The sequence below is a fragment of the Sinocyclocheilus anshuiensis genome, unplaced genomic scaffold (assembly GCF_001515605.1).
Source record: "Sinocyclocheilus anshuiensis isolate Anshui unplaced genomic scaffold, SAMN03320099.WGS_v1.1 scaffold697, whole genome shotgun sequence".
Classification (NCBI taxonomy): Eukaryota; Metazoa; Chordata; class Actinopteri; order Cypriniformes; family Cyprinidae; genus Sinocyclocheilus; species Sinocyclocheilus anshuiensis.
The window spans coordinates 1,965,056-1,979,177 of NW_015538036.1; the positions used below are offsets into that span (position 1 = coordinate 1,965,056).

Genomic DNA, 14,122 nt, shown 5'->3' on the forward strand with positions numbered 1-14,122 from the left:
TGATCAGCTGTCTCAGAGATTCAGTGCTCTGTTGTATAATGTACACTGTGGGGCTCTTATATATATATAATGGAAAATCATAGTAAACTGCAAGCCTCTGCAAATATAATTATTTAAACATGAGCTAATGTAATACTGTATCTGCATTTGTGCATATTTTCTTATTTTCCTTTCTGAGGTGCCTGCAGGACTACTGCCACAAATCAACAGGCTCTTCATTCAAAAAAATGTGTTGTTCAAATTGTGTTTTTCAGCATTTGAAATGTAATGAAACTGATGTAAGCTCTGAACTGTTATTTGCTGGCAAAAGTGTGGAGAAAGCAGTTTCCTGAGCATTTTGTTTTTGTTTACACCTTTTTCACCCTTGTTTTGCACTACTGCTCCTTGCCAGTCAATCACTGTTACTTGAACAGTCAGCTGTAAATCTGATTCTGTTCACTTCAGTTCAGTACTTCTCTTGTGTATGGCAAGTGATTGCAAGCTGGATTTGAAACTTATTACTGAATTTAATACTGTACAATTGTTTTGTGTTTTTCTATAACCAACTTTTAATGTTCACATTATCAGAGTTTGGCCTTGAAATATATGAAGTATGTCAGATTGCTTTATTTTGGACCTTAAAAATGATAATTTTCATGTAAAAGAAGCATTAAATACTTTTATATATGCACTTGAGAAATATGTCACTCGCTCTTTTTGTCCACAGAATATGATTGAAATAAAAGACTGCTTTGCAATCGTGTTCAATTCTTATTACTATCTTTCTTTATAATATTTTATATGATCGTTATTCTTTGTCTGCTGATTCTCTTGAAAGTGCAGTAACTTCCCCTAAAATGCAAAATCTTTAAATAAATGATATAATATATTTATGGCACCACCTGAAGTCTGTCATAAAGCCTAGTGTGATACCAAGCTATCTTAGTATCACTGAGACATTCTTAGAATGTATTTGTTTTTTGTTTTTTTTTAGTTAAAGTTTAGTAGGCTATTAATTTCTGTCATTGCTCTGTTTTTTGTTATTTCTGTTCTTTTTTTGTGTATATAGTTTTTATGTAATTTATTTTACTACATCAAGTAAAAATAAATAAAAATGAGAAATGTTGCTTTGGCACCTAGTTGTTGTTTTTTTTTAAATGGTATATTTTATTTCAAGTAAGCAAACATTTTTTTAATGGTTTTGGTTGTAGTTAAATATATTACCCTGGTGCTAACTAACGCACAAAGATGCTCAAAAAATGCTGTCTCGGTATGTAGACCCCCCCAGGTTTCGAGATCCAACCTGAGTGTCGAGATGCCACATCCACTGCTGTTCTAGTCACGGCTGGTCGCCATATTAAACCTGACGGAATCGGCGACGCTCCGCGGTAGGGATCGCGAGGGGCCCTCTCCAAAACAAATCTCGATTTACACCTTCATTCCCCTAATTCACCCCGGGAGTCATTTATGCATCGGACTGAATAAGTAAGTCTTTTCTCAGACAGGAGCTGTCTGGGAAGGAGGTTTAGTTTTAGTGTTTGAGATATGAGTACTTTGACCCAGCGGAGCTCCGGCCTGGTGCAAAGACGCACCGAGGCTTCGCGCAGCGCTGCGGCCGCAGACAGAGACCGCGGATCCGGCGACGAGGACTACGAGCCCCGCCGTGGAGACGAGCAGGACGTGGATGACAGCGGTGATTCCAAGGAAACCAGACTGACCCTGATGGAGGAAGTACTGCTGTTAGGCTTGAAAGACCGCGAGGTTGTTGCTGTTTTGCTTTATTTTGATTTGTAACGTTAGTTGACTCACTGTAGTCGATGTTTAGCCCTTTATCTCTTCTTCACTCACCATGATCGCTCCCAGTTGATAATTTAGCTCTTTAAAGAAAGAAGGAGCTGAAAACAATATGGTTGTTTTTTATTTTAGCCCGTTTGTTTCTAAATTGGTGACGTTTTGACTTAAAGTCAGCCAAATGATTGCTGTGATGCAATGTAGCTTTTAGCTTGCCTTGAACTGCATTAGAAGTTGTCTCTCTGGCCCACCAGACTGTCATAACAAATAATAGTTAAGTGAACTACATCGGTTAAAAAACAGACTAACCCATTTAACTCTCTAATATACAAATATAGTCTGTTTCGTGTAGCATAATGTAGCCTAAGCAGTGTGACATTTTGATGCTATGACATTATTATGCCATATCCACATGAAATATATTATGATAGTTTTATATGCAATATGTAACTGATAAGAGTATGAATTTGAAGCAGTTGTGTATATACTGATACAAATCGACGGTCAAAAGATGCATGTTTGTAGTTAAAATGCACTCATCCCCCTGTCCTTGTCACAGGTCGCCCACATGCACACATTCTTAAGATGTATCCAGATATGCTTAACATAGTCATAACAAGAAGCATTTTGGAGCAAATCCAAAGATGAATTTTTTGTAGTTTGTTGTGGTGGTTCTCCACGTATGTCTTATCTGAAACATAGGTCTCGAGACCTCTACTAAGAAGTTTTGGTAACATTTTATTTTAAGGTGTCCTTGTTACACATGTTACGTACTTACTATTATAATAACAACAATAAATGATGCATAATTACATGCAAGTAACCCTAAGCCAAACCCTAATCCTAACCCCAACCCTATAGTAAGTACATGTAGTTAATTACTATTACTCAGTACTTAAATGTATAATTACACTGTAACAAGGACACTTTAAAATAAAGTGTAACCGAAGTTTTTATTGTTTTATTTTCCTGATAATGACATCACTCGCTACAATGTGATGAGGTCATGTGATAACGGTGTAGCCATACTACTGTGTTTGTTTTCGTGGAATAATGCCTTTCAAGTATACAGTGCTGTCTTATCTGAAACATAGGTCTCGAGACCTCTACTAAGAAGTTTTGGTAACATTTTATTTTAAGGTGTCCTTGTTACACGTTACATGTACTTACTATCCGGTTGGGGTTAGGATCCCGGTTTGGCTTAGGGTTACTTGCATGTAATTATGCATAATTACATGCAAGTAACCCTAAGCCAAACCGGGATCCTAACCCCAACCGGATAGTAAGTACATGTAGTTAATTACTATTACTCAGTACTTAAATGTATAATTACACTGTAACAAGGACACTTTAAAATAAAGTGTAACCGAAGTTTTTATTGTTTTATTTTCCTGATAATGACATCACTCGCTACAATGTGATGAGGTCATGTGATAACGGTGTAGCCATACTACTGTGTTTGTTTTCGTGGAATAATGCCTTTCAAGTATACAGTGCGTAATGCACAGTATTCAGTAGTAAGCTAGTATTCCATTGTGATTATAGCCATTCATTATGAGGGACTTCACCAATATGGAGGATCTGTTTGGAAAAATAAAATACATGGGTCATCGACGATAGGCAATTATTAACTCCCCAAATCAATGTAGAACTCTCATAGATGCCTCAATGTTGAATTAACTTATATGACTGTCTAAAGGGAAAGAGGCCTAATATTAGCGAGTTTGGCTGTGAGATGCCTGCTGTAATTGTGTTGACTGACCCTTAATTAAGGTTCATATAGGTAGTGAATTGCACCTACCTCATTGTCTGGCCTCTGTGGTTACATTTTGGTCAAGCAGGCATTCAACAGTGCAGTGTTACTGAAGACACCTCTCTTTATAGCCCATTCATGTCAAATTACTGTCTGCTTTCAGTTATACTCTCAACAACGGCTTTTCAATATCATTCTAAGTGTTTTATTTGGGCTGTATGTGGATTTCTTTGCCCACAGACCTCAAACAGTGCATCTTTGGTTGTTGTACATGTCAAATATCAGGTTTGACAGTTTCAAGAGACACTATTTGTCAATCAATTTGTAGAATGCTCTGCATTTTAAGTGAAAGATTTTTGCTTTTTCTTAGCATATCAAACCTGGAATCGTTCTGTCATTTTTCTCCTACAACAGAGATTTGCAAAGGGTTGACTTTTAGATTTATATAGTTTCTTTCCCTGTTGTCATGTTTAGATGTTTATGATCTATTCAGTGTTATACGCTTTAGAGTTTGTTCACTAGGTTAGTTTTGCAAGGGTGGTAGATAACTTTCCTTTTATTTTTAACAGCAGTGCACAAGAACATTATTACAGAAGGTCTTTAATCCCTGCCATGTTCAGTTATTGAATATCATGTAGAGCCCTATACAGAGGCCTCACTTAAGATTTGCTTATCTACATGGAAAGCAGCAGAAAGGATAAATGGCTTAACTTAACATGTCCCAGTACTACAGTTTGCTCATGCTTATGGTTGGCACAGAATTGACAGAAACATTGTCAACAAACAAACACTTTAGAGTCTGGCTATTGGTTCTGTTGCTTGATTGGGAGAATCTTACACAACCTGTCAGAAACATGTGTAGGTCATATTTTACTCCAAAATCAAAAGGAAAAAAATAAAGAATTTGTGATTTATTGTCATGCAAGTAATGCCGTGTTACCCTATTACATCACAATAATGCATTTTGGTAATGTGAATAATTCTGAGCAGCAAACACCATCTTAAACCTGTGTAAAAATTGTTAACAATATTTCGCAACACGTCAACAAGGACACCATCTGGACACCTTGACATTTTTAACCCTGATTGCATATGTCTAACCACATTAAACCAACAAGAAAAGATGAGATATCATAAGATGACATTAAGCATTGATCTACTGTGAAGTAAATAAGAGCATCTATTTTGCATGTGGTTTATCTCCTCCAACAGTTCTGACTGTGCCATGTTTAAATACAGCTGCATTTGCCTACTGAGCCATTATCATTCATGATTGTTTGCCGGCGTGTCGGCTCTTAGTGAGCTCTTATGCTGTTATCAGAGCTCAAGTATCTAGGTTACTCCCGTGACAGAGGACTTACGTACAGTGTCAACAAGAAAACTATGACAGACTTTTGTGAGCCTGACTGTTGTGTTCTTCAAAGAAGCAATATTTTAATTGTTGAATGCATTAATTTCAGGCTTTGCCATACTTCTTGGCAAAGGTATCTTGGTATCTTGCCAGTCTGTCATTCTAGCAATGTCAGTAATCAAATTTTTCCCAGGGCTTTGTGCTTTGATTTGGCAAAGTTAGATATGATTTTTGTTTTACTTTTTTTTTCTTCCATTCAAAATCCACATGCTTCCTGTATTTGAATGACCTTGACAGTGCAAGATGAACTGCCATGATACAGGTCATTGAGAACACAAAATGATATAACATTGAGCTTCTATCGCTCTGAGTTTTTTGCATGCGCTCCACTTCACGTGCAGAGCATTGCCTGTGTTGCCAGCGCCTTGAAAGAGGCCTGTTGTTTCCCATTAGTGGCCTCTGGGACAGGAGATTGGACCTCACAAAGCAGGCCTTGTTAATACTGGAGAGATCCATTGCTCACTTCATCCACAGCTGACCATGACACTGCACGAACTAGAGTGTTGGAAGAAATTCACAATTTTAATTGATGAATTCAGTTCAGGCCACACCTCACAAGAAGCTGAAGAATAGCAAAAGGTGAAATTTACTGAATTACAAAATGCAATTGTCACACAGAGTTGTGTTGTAGTCCAACACAAATTGTGACAAAACTAATTATTATTATTGTTTCGCCTGTTTATGCCTATGTATTTTTTAGTTTGTGCAATACCTTTTTTAAACCTCAACTAGCCATATATATATATATATACTGTATATATATATATACATTAGAATTACAGATCACTTTTTTGGGGTGGGGTTTGTTTCTCATTTGTGCCGACGTAAATTAGATCCTTGTGCGATCCTTTGGTCTTTACACAAAACAACTGGAGTCCATATTAGCAGTGTTTATCGTTTTGATTAATCTGTAAACTGAATTTGTACATTTTTCTTTTGGTTGGACGTTTTAGTTACTCTGGAGCTCTGAACTTTAATGGGACATGTATACTGACTTTCTTAATTCTGCTTTTGTGCAAGGGCTACACCTCCTTCTGGAATGACTGCATTTCATCAGGCCTGCGGGGTTGCATGCTCATTGAGCTGGCCTTACGAGGGAGACTGCAGCTGGAGGCCTGTGGCATGAGGAGGAAAAGCCTGCTTGCCCGGAAGGTAAGACAAACTGTTCAGTTCTCTGGAAATGATCATATGATAGGGAGAGGCTTCCTGTTTTGTATCCCTCCGTCAGTTCTACAAGCATTTAAAGGAATAGTTCACCCAAAAATGAAAATGTTGTCATCATTTACTCACCCTCATGTCATTCCAAACCTTCGTTCTTCTGTGGGACATAAAAAAGACTGAATAATGCTGGAGTTCAAACAACAGTGGATCCCATTTACTTTCGTTGTATGGATAAATGTAATGTAAGACCAACATTTGGCTGTATTGATGGTAAAGGTTTCTACAAATACGTAACTGGACTGAACAAATTCAGAAGATATATTCTTTATGTGCTTGCAAAATTCAGCACTCAGGTGTCAGTACATTTACAATTGCGTAGGTCACTTTCTACCACTAGAGGGAGCTCTTTGCTATTAATTGTGTGTCGGGAGGCCGTTTTTTTGCGGTTGGTGTTGGCTGTTGTAAGTGAGAACTTTTATTATTAAACCAAGCTCAGATGTGTCCCTGGAAAATGCATTACATTTAATATATGAGGTAAAACTCTTTGGTCTTCAGTTGAAGTAGTTTATCTCCTTCACATGATTTTATTCTCTTGAGTTCACTGCCTTGATGTAAGTGGTGCTTTGTGCATTGGGGTGTTTTAATGTGTTCAGTGACTTGTTTCTTGTCGTTTTTTTTAGGTTATATGTAAGTCTGATGCTCCGACGGGGGATGTGCTCTTGGATGAGGCTCTGAAACACATAAAAGACACTCAACCGCCCGAAACCGTGCAGAGCTGGATAGAGTTACTCAGTGGTGAGTTTTGCACAAATCATTTGAGTTTCTCAATCTTTTCAATTATTTATTCTGATTACCTCAATACCATACTTTAGCTTTAGAGAACAAAATAAACATTTCTCTTTAAACTCATTAATTATTAGGCCTATTTATTATAGTGGTTGCAGACAAGACTAATATTTATTGATTATATTATACTACTGTTCAAAAGTTTTTTTAATGTTCATGAAAGAAGTCACTTGTTCTCACCAAGGCTGCATTTATTAGATCTAAAATACAGTAAAAACAGTAATTTAAAATAATTAAAAAATAATTTTAATATATTTTCAGCAGCCATTGCTCCAAATGTCTTCAGTGTCACATGATTTTATTATTTTTATTTTATTTTAATTTGTTTATTATCAATGCTAAAAACAGTTGTGCTGCTTAAAGGGATAGTTCACACAAAAATGAAAATTACCCCATGATTTACTCACCATCAAGCCATCCTAGGTGTATGACTTTCTTCTTTCAAACGAATACAATCGGAGTTATATTAAAAAATGTCCTGGCTCTTCCAAGCTTTATAATGGCAGTGAATGGGGGTTCAGATTTTGAAGGCCAAAAAAGTGCAACCATCCATCCATCATAAAAGTACTTTTTTAATTTAAGTCTGATTTTATTTGTCTGGAAGAAGAATGTCACATACACCTAGGATACACCTAGTAAATCACCTTTTTTGGGTGAACTGTCCCTTTAATAATTTTGTGGGAACCATGATACTTTTTTTTAGGATTCTTTGATAAACAGAATGTTGATATGAACAGCATTTATTTGTATTTATAATTTTTTGTAACATTATAAAATTCTTTGCTGTCACTTTTGATCAATTCCATGCATCCTTGCTGAGTAAAAGCATTCATTTCTATCCAAGAAAAAAATCTTACTGGCCCCAAACTTTTGAATGGTAGTGTAATTAGATTACATGAAATTGTATTGAATTTAATTATTTTAACCATTGCTACCTTCCAAATGTACTGTGCCTGGTGCACATAAAAATGCTGGATCCAGACTCTCTTGGGTCCAGAGTGCGGATTTTGAGAGAGATTTCTGGTACCTACTGTGGCTATGAGCTCATTTGGAAATGTCTCAGCATGGTGAGCCAAAGGGTCAAAGGGTGAGATCAAAGCGTCTGAGAGAAGGAGCTGCCGTTCTCGTTTAGAAAGTGTATAAAAATGTGCTCAGAATTAGATCAGAGCCATAAATTACTGCATGATGATGGCTAGCAAATGCTCTACCACAGTCTGCTTTGATCCTGAGATGTCTGTGCTTCTCTGCTTCAGCACAGGGGCCGACCAACTGAGTTGGTGGTACTCACTCAAGGGACTGTTGCATGACTTCTGCATTCAAAATTAATGTCAGCAACTTGTGAAAGACTGCAAGCTGCTAAAATCCTGAAGAAAACCTATGAAAACTATTAATAATGTAATAATCCTGTAGAAGCAGCTATCAATAAATGGGTCTACACTAAAAAAGTGATTACTTGAAAACTAGCATAGTGATGCATATAGCACTGATTCTTTTTAAATTGATGGATATTGCTTAATATTGGATATTTATTTGTGCATGATAATTTATTTGTTTTTACATTTAGATTACACTTGTCATCATCTAATGCTCACTTAAAATTAAGTCATTAAAAGCATTAATAATGTCTTATTAAGCAAATCTTAAAATTAATGCCCATACTGTACATTATAATATTTTTATGCCTAAATTCACTTGCATTTAAAAATACATTTTTTTTGGCATTTTATTTTTTATTTATGTAGGCATAGTAGTGTAGAAATAATATATCGGTCAATTATTAGTTATCTGCCATCATTTAAATATGCAAGCTTATTGATATCAACTGGAAATGTAATAATGGTGCAATCCTTTATAATTCTAATTATTTTAGTTATTTTCGTTTTTTTATGTATAATATATACATTTATTATATGTCTAGCTGTCTAGCCATGATCACACAGAACAGAAAAAGGTCTTTTCAAGAACAGTGTGGCCCAATCAAGGAATGCAGTCATATCTGACCTTACCTTGTGCTGGTATTGTCTGAATAGTTATGAAAAAATATTTTATTTACATTTCTGATTTAATACATTTCTCATTCAAATGTTGACAACACCTGTACAAGATGCAATCAGGCCTCATTCAGTTTAATCTCCTTCCTTTACAATGAAATGTCACAAAAATTCAGCCCTTATGGAAGTTTTTTTTTTTTATTAACAGCTGTTTTTGTGTTTTTTCTGTCGATTTTTATTATTTTCTTGATACATTCTAGAATTGTAAGTTATAGCCATAGCAATCTATCAGGAAAAAAGGATCATATATCACATCTCTGGGAAAGAAAACCTCTATTATGCAGTCTACGGTCACAAATTGAGTATTTTAGCAGTCATTTTGACTATGAAAGATTAGTTTAATCTCTGTCCTTGTCAAATGAAGTGAATGTAAGTATGTTTGGTGCTAAAAGTGCTTGTCTTTTGCAGGTGAGACATGGAACCCATTGAAGCTTCACTATCAGCTGCGTAACGTCCGAGAGCGCCTGGCTAAGAACCTCGTAGAGAAGGGCGTCCTCACCACCGAGAAACAAAACTTTCTTCTGTTCGACATGACTACACACCCCCTTACCAATAATAATATTAAGCAGCGCCTTATTAAGAAGGTGCAGGAGGCCGTACTGGACAAGTGGGTGAACGACCCTCACCGAATGGACAAGCGTCTTCTGGCCCTTATATTCCTCGCCCATTCCTCTGACGTACTAGAGAACGCGTTCGCCCCGCTGCTGGATGACCAGTATGATCTGGCCATGAAGAGAGTACGGCAGCTGCTGGACCTGGAGCCTGAGGGCGAGAGCATGAAGAACAACACCAATGAGCTGCTGTGGGCTGTGGTGGCCGCCTTCACCAAATGAAGCAGGTTCAGTTCTGATGGACGTGCGATCAAATGTAAAACGGTTGGACTGGTAAAAATCAGCTTTGAGTTGGATTGACCTGGTGTGTCAGAATGGAGTCTCAGTTTTCTTTCCTTGTAGATATTCCTTCCTCGTTGATCTCTCTGCAAGATCTATGATTGGGTTTCTTTGTTTTTTTGATAAGGGGACCACTTTATTTTGTCCTCGTTGAATCAGTTGTTCAGTTGAATGCAATTGGGTACCTTTCCCACCGTGGACTGTTGGAGCGTTTACCATTTGCATCGCCACGCAAAATGGCTTTTTTTTAATTCTTTTCTTGTCTGGACATCTGTATTGGGTGCCTAACGGATTTTACAATTGGAGAATTAAGCAAGGATATATATTTTTCCCATTGTTTTGTTAACAGTTTTGTGCATTTAATTAAAACTGATTAATCTGCATATGGTACGACTCAACAGATGCTCAAGAAATAAAGTACACTGCAGTGTATCATAATTTTTTGTTTATTAAATTTGTCTTCATACTAATAATGAAGCCTGAAAAGAAACCAAAAAGGACAAAATCCTGTTACGGTAACAGATTAGTAGTTTGTGGCAAGTGTTAGTGCTAACAGTGTGTCACATTCACAGCATTCTGATTGCTAGTAAATGCAAATTTAGGGAAGGGAAAAAAAGTTCAGGCTGTTAAGAGGACCTGTCCGGTTTTTACTGGATTGTATTATGAGCTTTTTATTATTATTATTTTTATATTTTTTACTACCATTCCCTCTGATTCCCTCGATTCTTTCTGTTCTGTCCGTAACACCCCACAACTTCAAACTCTACCTCTTCACACATTTATTGTGGTGATTCCTCATGAGAATTCGGATTGATTTAAATGTACTTTTATGTGCCTGAGATTGGTTACAGGATGCATAGCTCTCAAGGTGCAGTATGTACTGTAGCTCTTTGTGACGTGGCATTAATGGAGCTAGATTCAGAAATTGGTTGTAACTCAGTTCCTCGGAGGCCTCATACCCTTTTGTATATGCTACCAGAAACTCAATTTGAGGACCACAAGAGCTTAATTCTAAGAAGTCTGTGCTCCCTGAAAATAAAGGTATGTATGGCATACAGCTTCATTTTCTTTAAATATTTTCCCACCGATATATAAAAGTCCTCAAGGTTATAAGGGAAGTTTTATGGTGGGGTTTTTGAATGTTTTTCATTTCATGTACTCTCACTTCTAAACAAACATGGGATTTAAAAAGAAATAACCTTCAAAAATATGACTTTTATATGTAAGAGCAGATTCCTCCATTTTCTCAAGTCAGTATATTTTTGATAGTATGTTATTATAATGAGCTGATTGGAGGTAGTATGGTAGGATGGATTGGCATTCTGTCACAATCTAGTTTAATCTGTATAGTTTCTTATGTATTCATACTACATACCATATGAGCATCTCTGTATCAATCTTCATTTTGCCTGGCATGTAAAAGCTAGCACAAGCATGTCTTAATTTAGTTTTTTAACGCTATGAAGATGTGTTAAAAAAGCCTTTGTTCAATCATCATATTTCAATGTTTAGTTACTGTCATTCTGTTGATTTTTATTCCTTTTTATAGCAATAATTAAAAAATCAACATGCTTTTGTTTTGCTGTTTGTTTCTTTCAGAATGATGGTAAATGCTTGCTTCACAATAGTTAATTGTATGTAGCGATGGTCTGGGAAATCCACCAGTTGTTTGGAAGAGTTGACTTAAGACATGGGGGATTTTTGGAGTGTCTGAAAAGTGTCTCGGAGTGAAAGAAAATTCAAATCACGTGTGTAGCTTTAGGACTCAATATAAAGGGACCCCAATGTATATACTTTCTTATTACCATGAAATAAACTACAGTCTTGAAAGTGCCTCAAACATCATCTGTTATTTATTTTGTGAAGCATTACTTTGAATTTTTCACATATGGGAGACAAATTCAGACAAATGTCAAAAATGAACAACTACAAATACTATAAGTTAGATTTTTGTACTAAAACAATAGGTCTTTTTAGAATGTCATGTAAATTAATTTTGTATGACTAACATATATACGTACTACTGTTCAAAAGTTTGGAATTGGTCAACTTTTTGAAAATGTTTTTTGAAAGAAGTCTCATATTCTCACCGAGGCTGCATTTATTTATTGAAAAATACAGTAAACCAAAACAGAAGCATTGTGAAATAATAGTACAATTTACATTACTTTCCTATTTAAGTGGCACATGACCCTTCAGAAATCACTCTAATATGCTGATTTGGTGCAACTAATGTGATGATGCCTCCTTGCTGAATAAAAAGTATTAATTTCATAAAAATAAAATAGAGAAAGCAATTGCAGCCCATCTTCATCCAGAATGTTGGACTTGGCCTCGCCGTAGTGTGCGTTTTCCGAAGCACAGAGGCATATACTTCTAAAGTTAAGCATTTGGAGTCTGTCAGTTATACCACAGAGTCATTTTAAAATCTCAGACTAGCAAACTTGTACAACCACTAATGAGCATTTCAGCTATGTAAATGAATGTATGTTGGCTTCTAGATTGCTGACTATCCATTTGCATGTATAAATCATTGCTATAATTCTAGATGAAAAACCCCAGAGCCGAAACACTCATTGAGAATACGTTTGTGTTTACCCTGTTGAGAGAAAACACAGTTTTATTCCACATTAGTTAGTGAACAGAGTTTCTCTTATGTCAGGGTTCTTGTATTTACACGCTCTTCTTTTTTGGTCATTTTTCATTCAGTCTTCTCCCAAAGCAGTGGATGCTTGTTTACCAACAATATATGTGACCCTGGACCACAAGACCAGTCTTAAGTCGCTGGGGTATATTTGTAGCAATAGCCAAAAATACATTGTATGGGTCAAAATTATTGATTTTTCTTTTATGCAAAAAATCATTAGGATATTAAGTAAAGATCATGTTCTATGAAGATATTTTGTAAATGTCCTACTGTAAATATATCAAAACTTAATTTTTGATCAGTAATATGCATTGCTAAGAACTTAATTTGGACAACTTTAAAGGCGATTTTCTCAATATTTAGATTTTTTTGCACCCTCAGTTTCCAGATTTTCAAGTATTTGTATCTCGGCCAAATATTGTCCTATCCTAACAAACCATACATCAATGGAAAGCTTATTTATTCAGCTTTCAGATGATGTATAAATCTAAATTTCAAAAAATTGACCCTTATGACTGGTTTTGTGGTCCAGGGTCACATATAGTGTTGAGTCTCCGGTCTATTCTTGTGCTTGGCCTGGTGTGTTGTCTGGTTTCTGCAGACATTTGGCCATCTGGCCAGCTGTGGTGGAAGGTTGTATTATGTCTGCCTGCGCAATAGCCTCACTGCATTAATATTTCAGCTTAACTCATCTCTTAACACTGAAAGAAAATGCTCAGCCTAAGGGTCAGAAGTGAGCATAACACCTTCATCCTTTAATATGGTTGAAACATGTTGCTCTGGCATTGTCAATGATGACTCATAGTTATGTAAAATTCTGTCTTTTCCTTAAAGGGAAAGTGTTTGACGTGTATATTCCCGCCGGGAAATGTTGAGGCTTGGAAGCTTGTGATTATGTTGACTTATCCAGTGTCTTTGCTGATTTAAAACACAGTCCACCCTGTTAGCTGACAGGATTCTGTTATACTTGGTGACTTTCTCAGAATATTAACTCGTAACTTCATGAAACTGTGGTCGATATAATTTATAGATTAGCAAGAACTGCTTATTATCAAGCGAGCTGCAAATGTGATACTGGCTCCTGTTTGCATCACAGATAAGAATCTAGGCAATGTTGTGAAATATGAGTTGTGAGGATTTGATACACAGTAACCTCTTATTTGCTGTAGCCTACCAACACTGGAAATATTTATGATTTGTTTATCTGTTTTGGCAAAGCTCTTACGCAGACCTTACAGTTATGTGTTCAACTGCTTGACTGCAAAATAAATATCAATGTTAGTTTCATAACTAACAACAGATCAGAATATACTTTTGTAGTCCCCTTTATAGAAATTTGATTTCAAAAAGCATGAACATAAATAAAAAGCACTGAACATAAATATTCACAATCATTCATGCAATCAATCAATCAATACAGTTTTACCTGTGAAATTTATTAGTGATTATGATTTTTTTAATATCAAGTGACAACATTAGATATAAAATGGCATGTCGCTACAAAGACACTAAACATCTTTATTATTGAGTATTTACAGTCATTCATGCCAAAAATAAATTAAATAATTCCTTAATTTCACCACTGGAACTCAA

The 14,122-nt window shown here is 36.0% G+C and overlaps 1 protein-coding gene across 1 annotated transcript; it reads left to right on the forward strand.

Annotated features, from left to right (window-relative positions):
- The first annotated feature begins 1,305 nt into the window (after nucleotides 1-1,305).
- On the forward strand, nucleotides 1,306-11,711 carry golph3a (golgi phosphoprotein 3a). Its single transcript, XM_016477375.1, has 4 exons — nucleotides 1,306-1,740; nucleotides 5,955-6,086; nucleotides 6,776-6,890; nucleotides 9,401-11,711. The coding sequence occupies exons 1-4, from the start codon at nucleotides 1,525-1,527 to the stop codon at nucleotides 9,823-9,825; spliced, it is 888 nt and encodes a 295-aa protein (XP_016332861.1). The 5' UTR covers nucleotides 1,306-1,524; the 3' UTR covers nucleotides 9,826-11,711.
- The last annotated feature ends 2,411 nt before the right edge of the window (nucleotides 11,712-14,122 follow it).

Coding starts and splice junctions, on each gene's coding strand:
- golph3a (XM_016477375.1), top strand. CDS start 1,525: ATGAGTACTTTGACCCAGCGGAGCTCCGGCCTGGTGCAAAGACGCACC. Junction 1,741..5,954: donor TAGGCTTGAAAGACCGCGAG/GTTGTTGCTGTT, acceptor CTTTTGTGCAAG/GGCTACACCTCCTTCTGGAA. Junction 6,087..6,775: donor AAAGCCTGCTTGCCCGGAAG/GTAAGACAAACT, acceptor CGTTTTTTTTAG/GTTATATGTAAGTCTGATGC.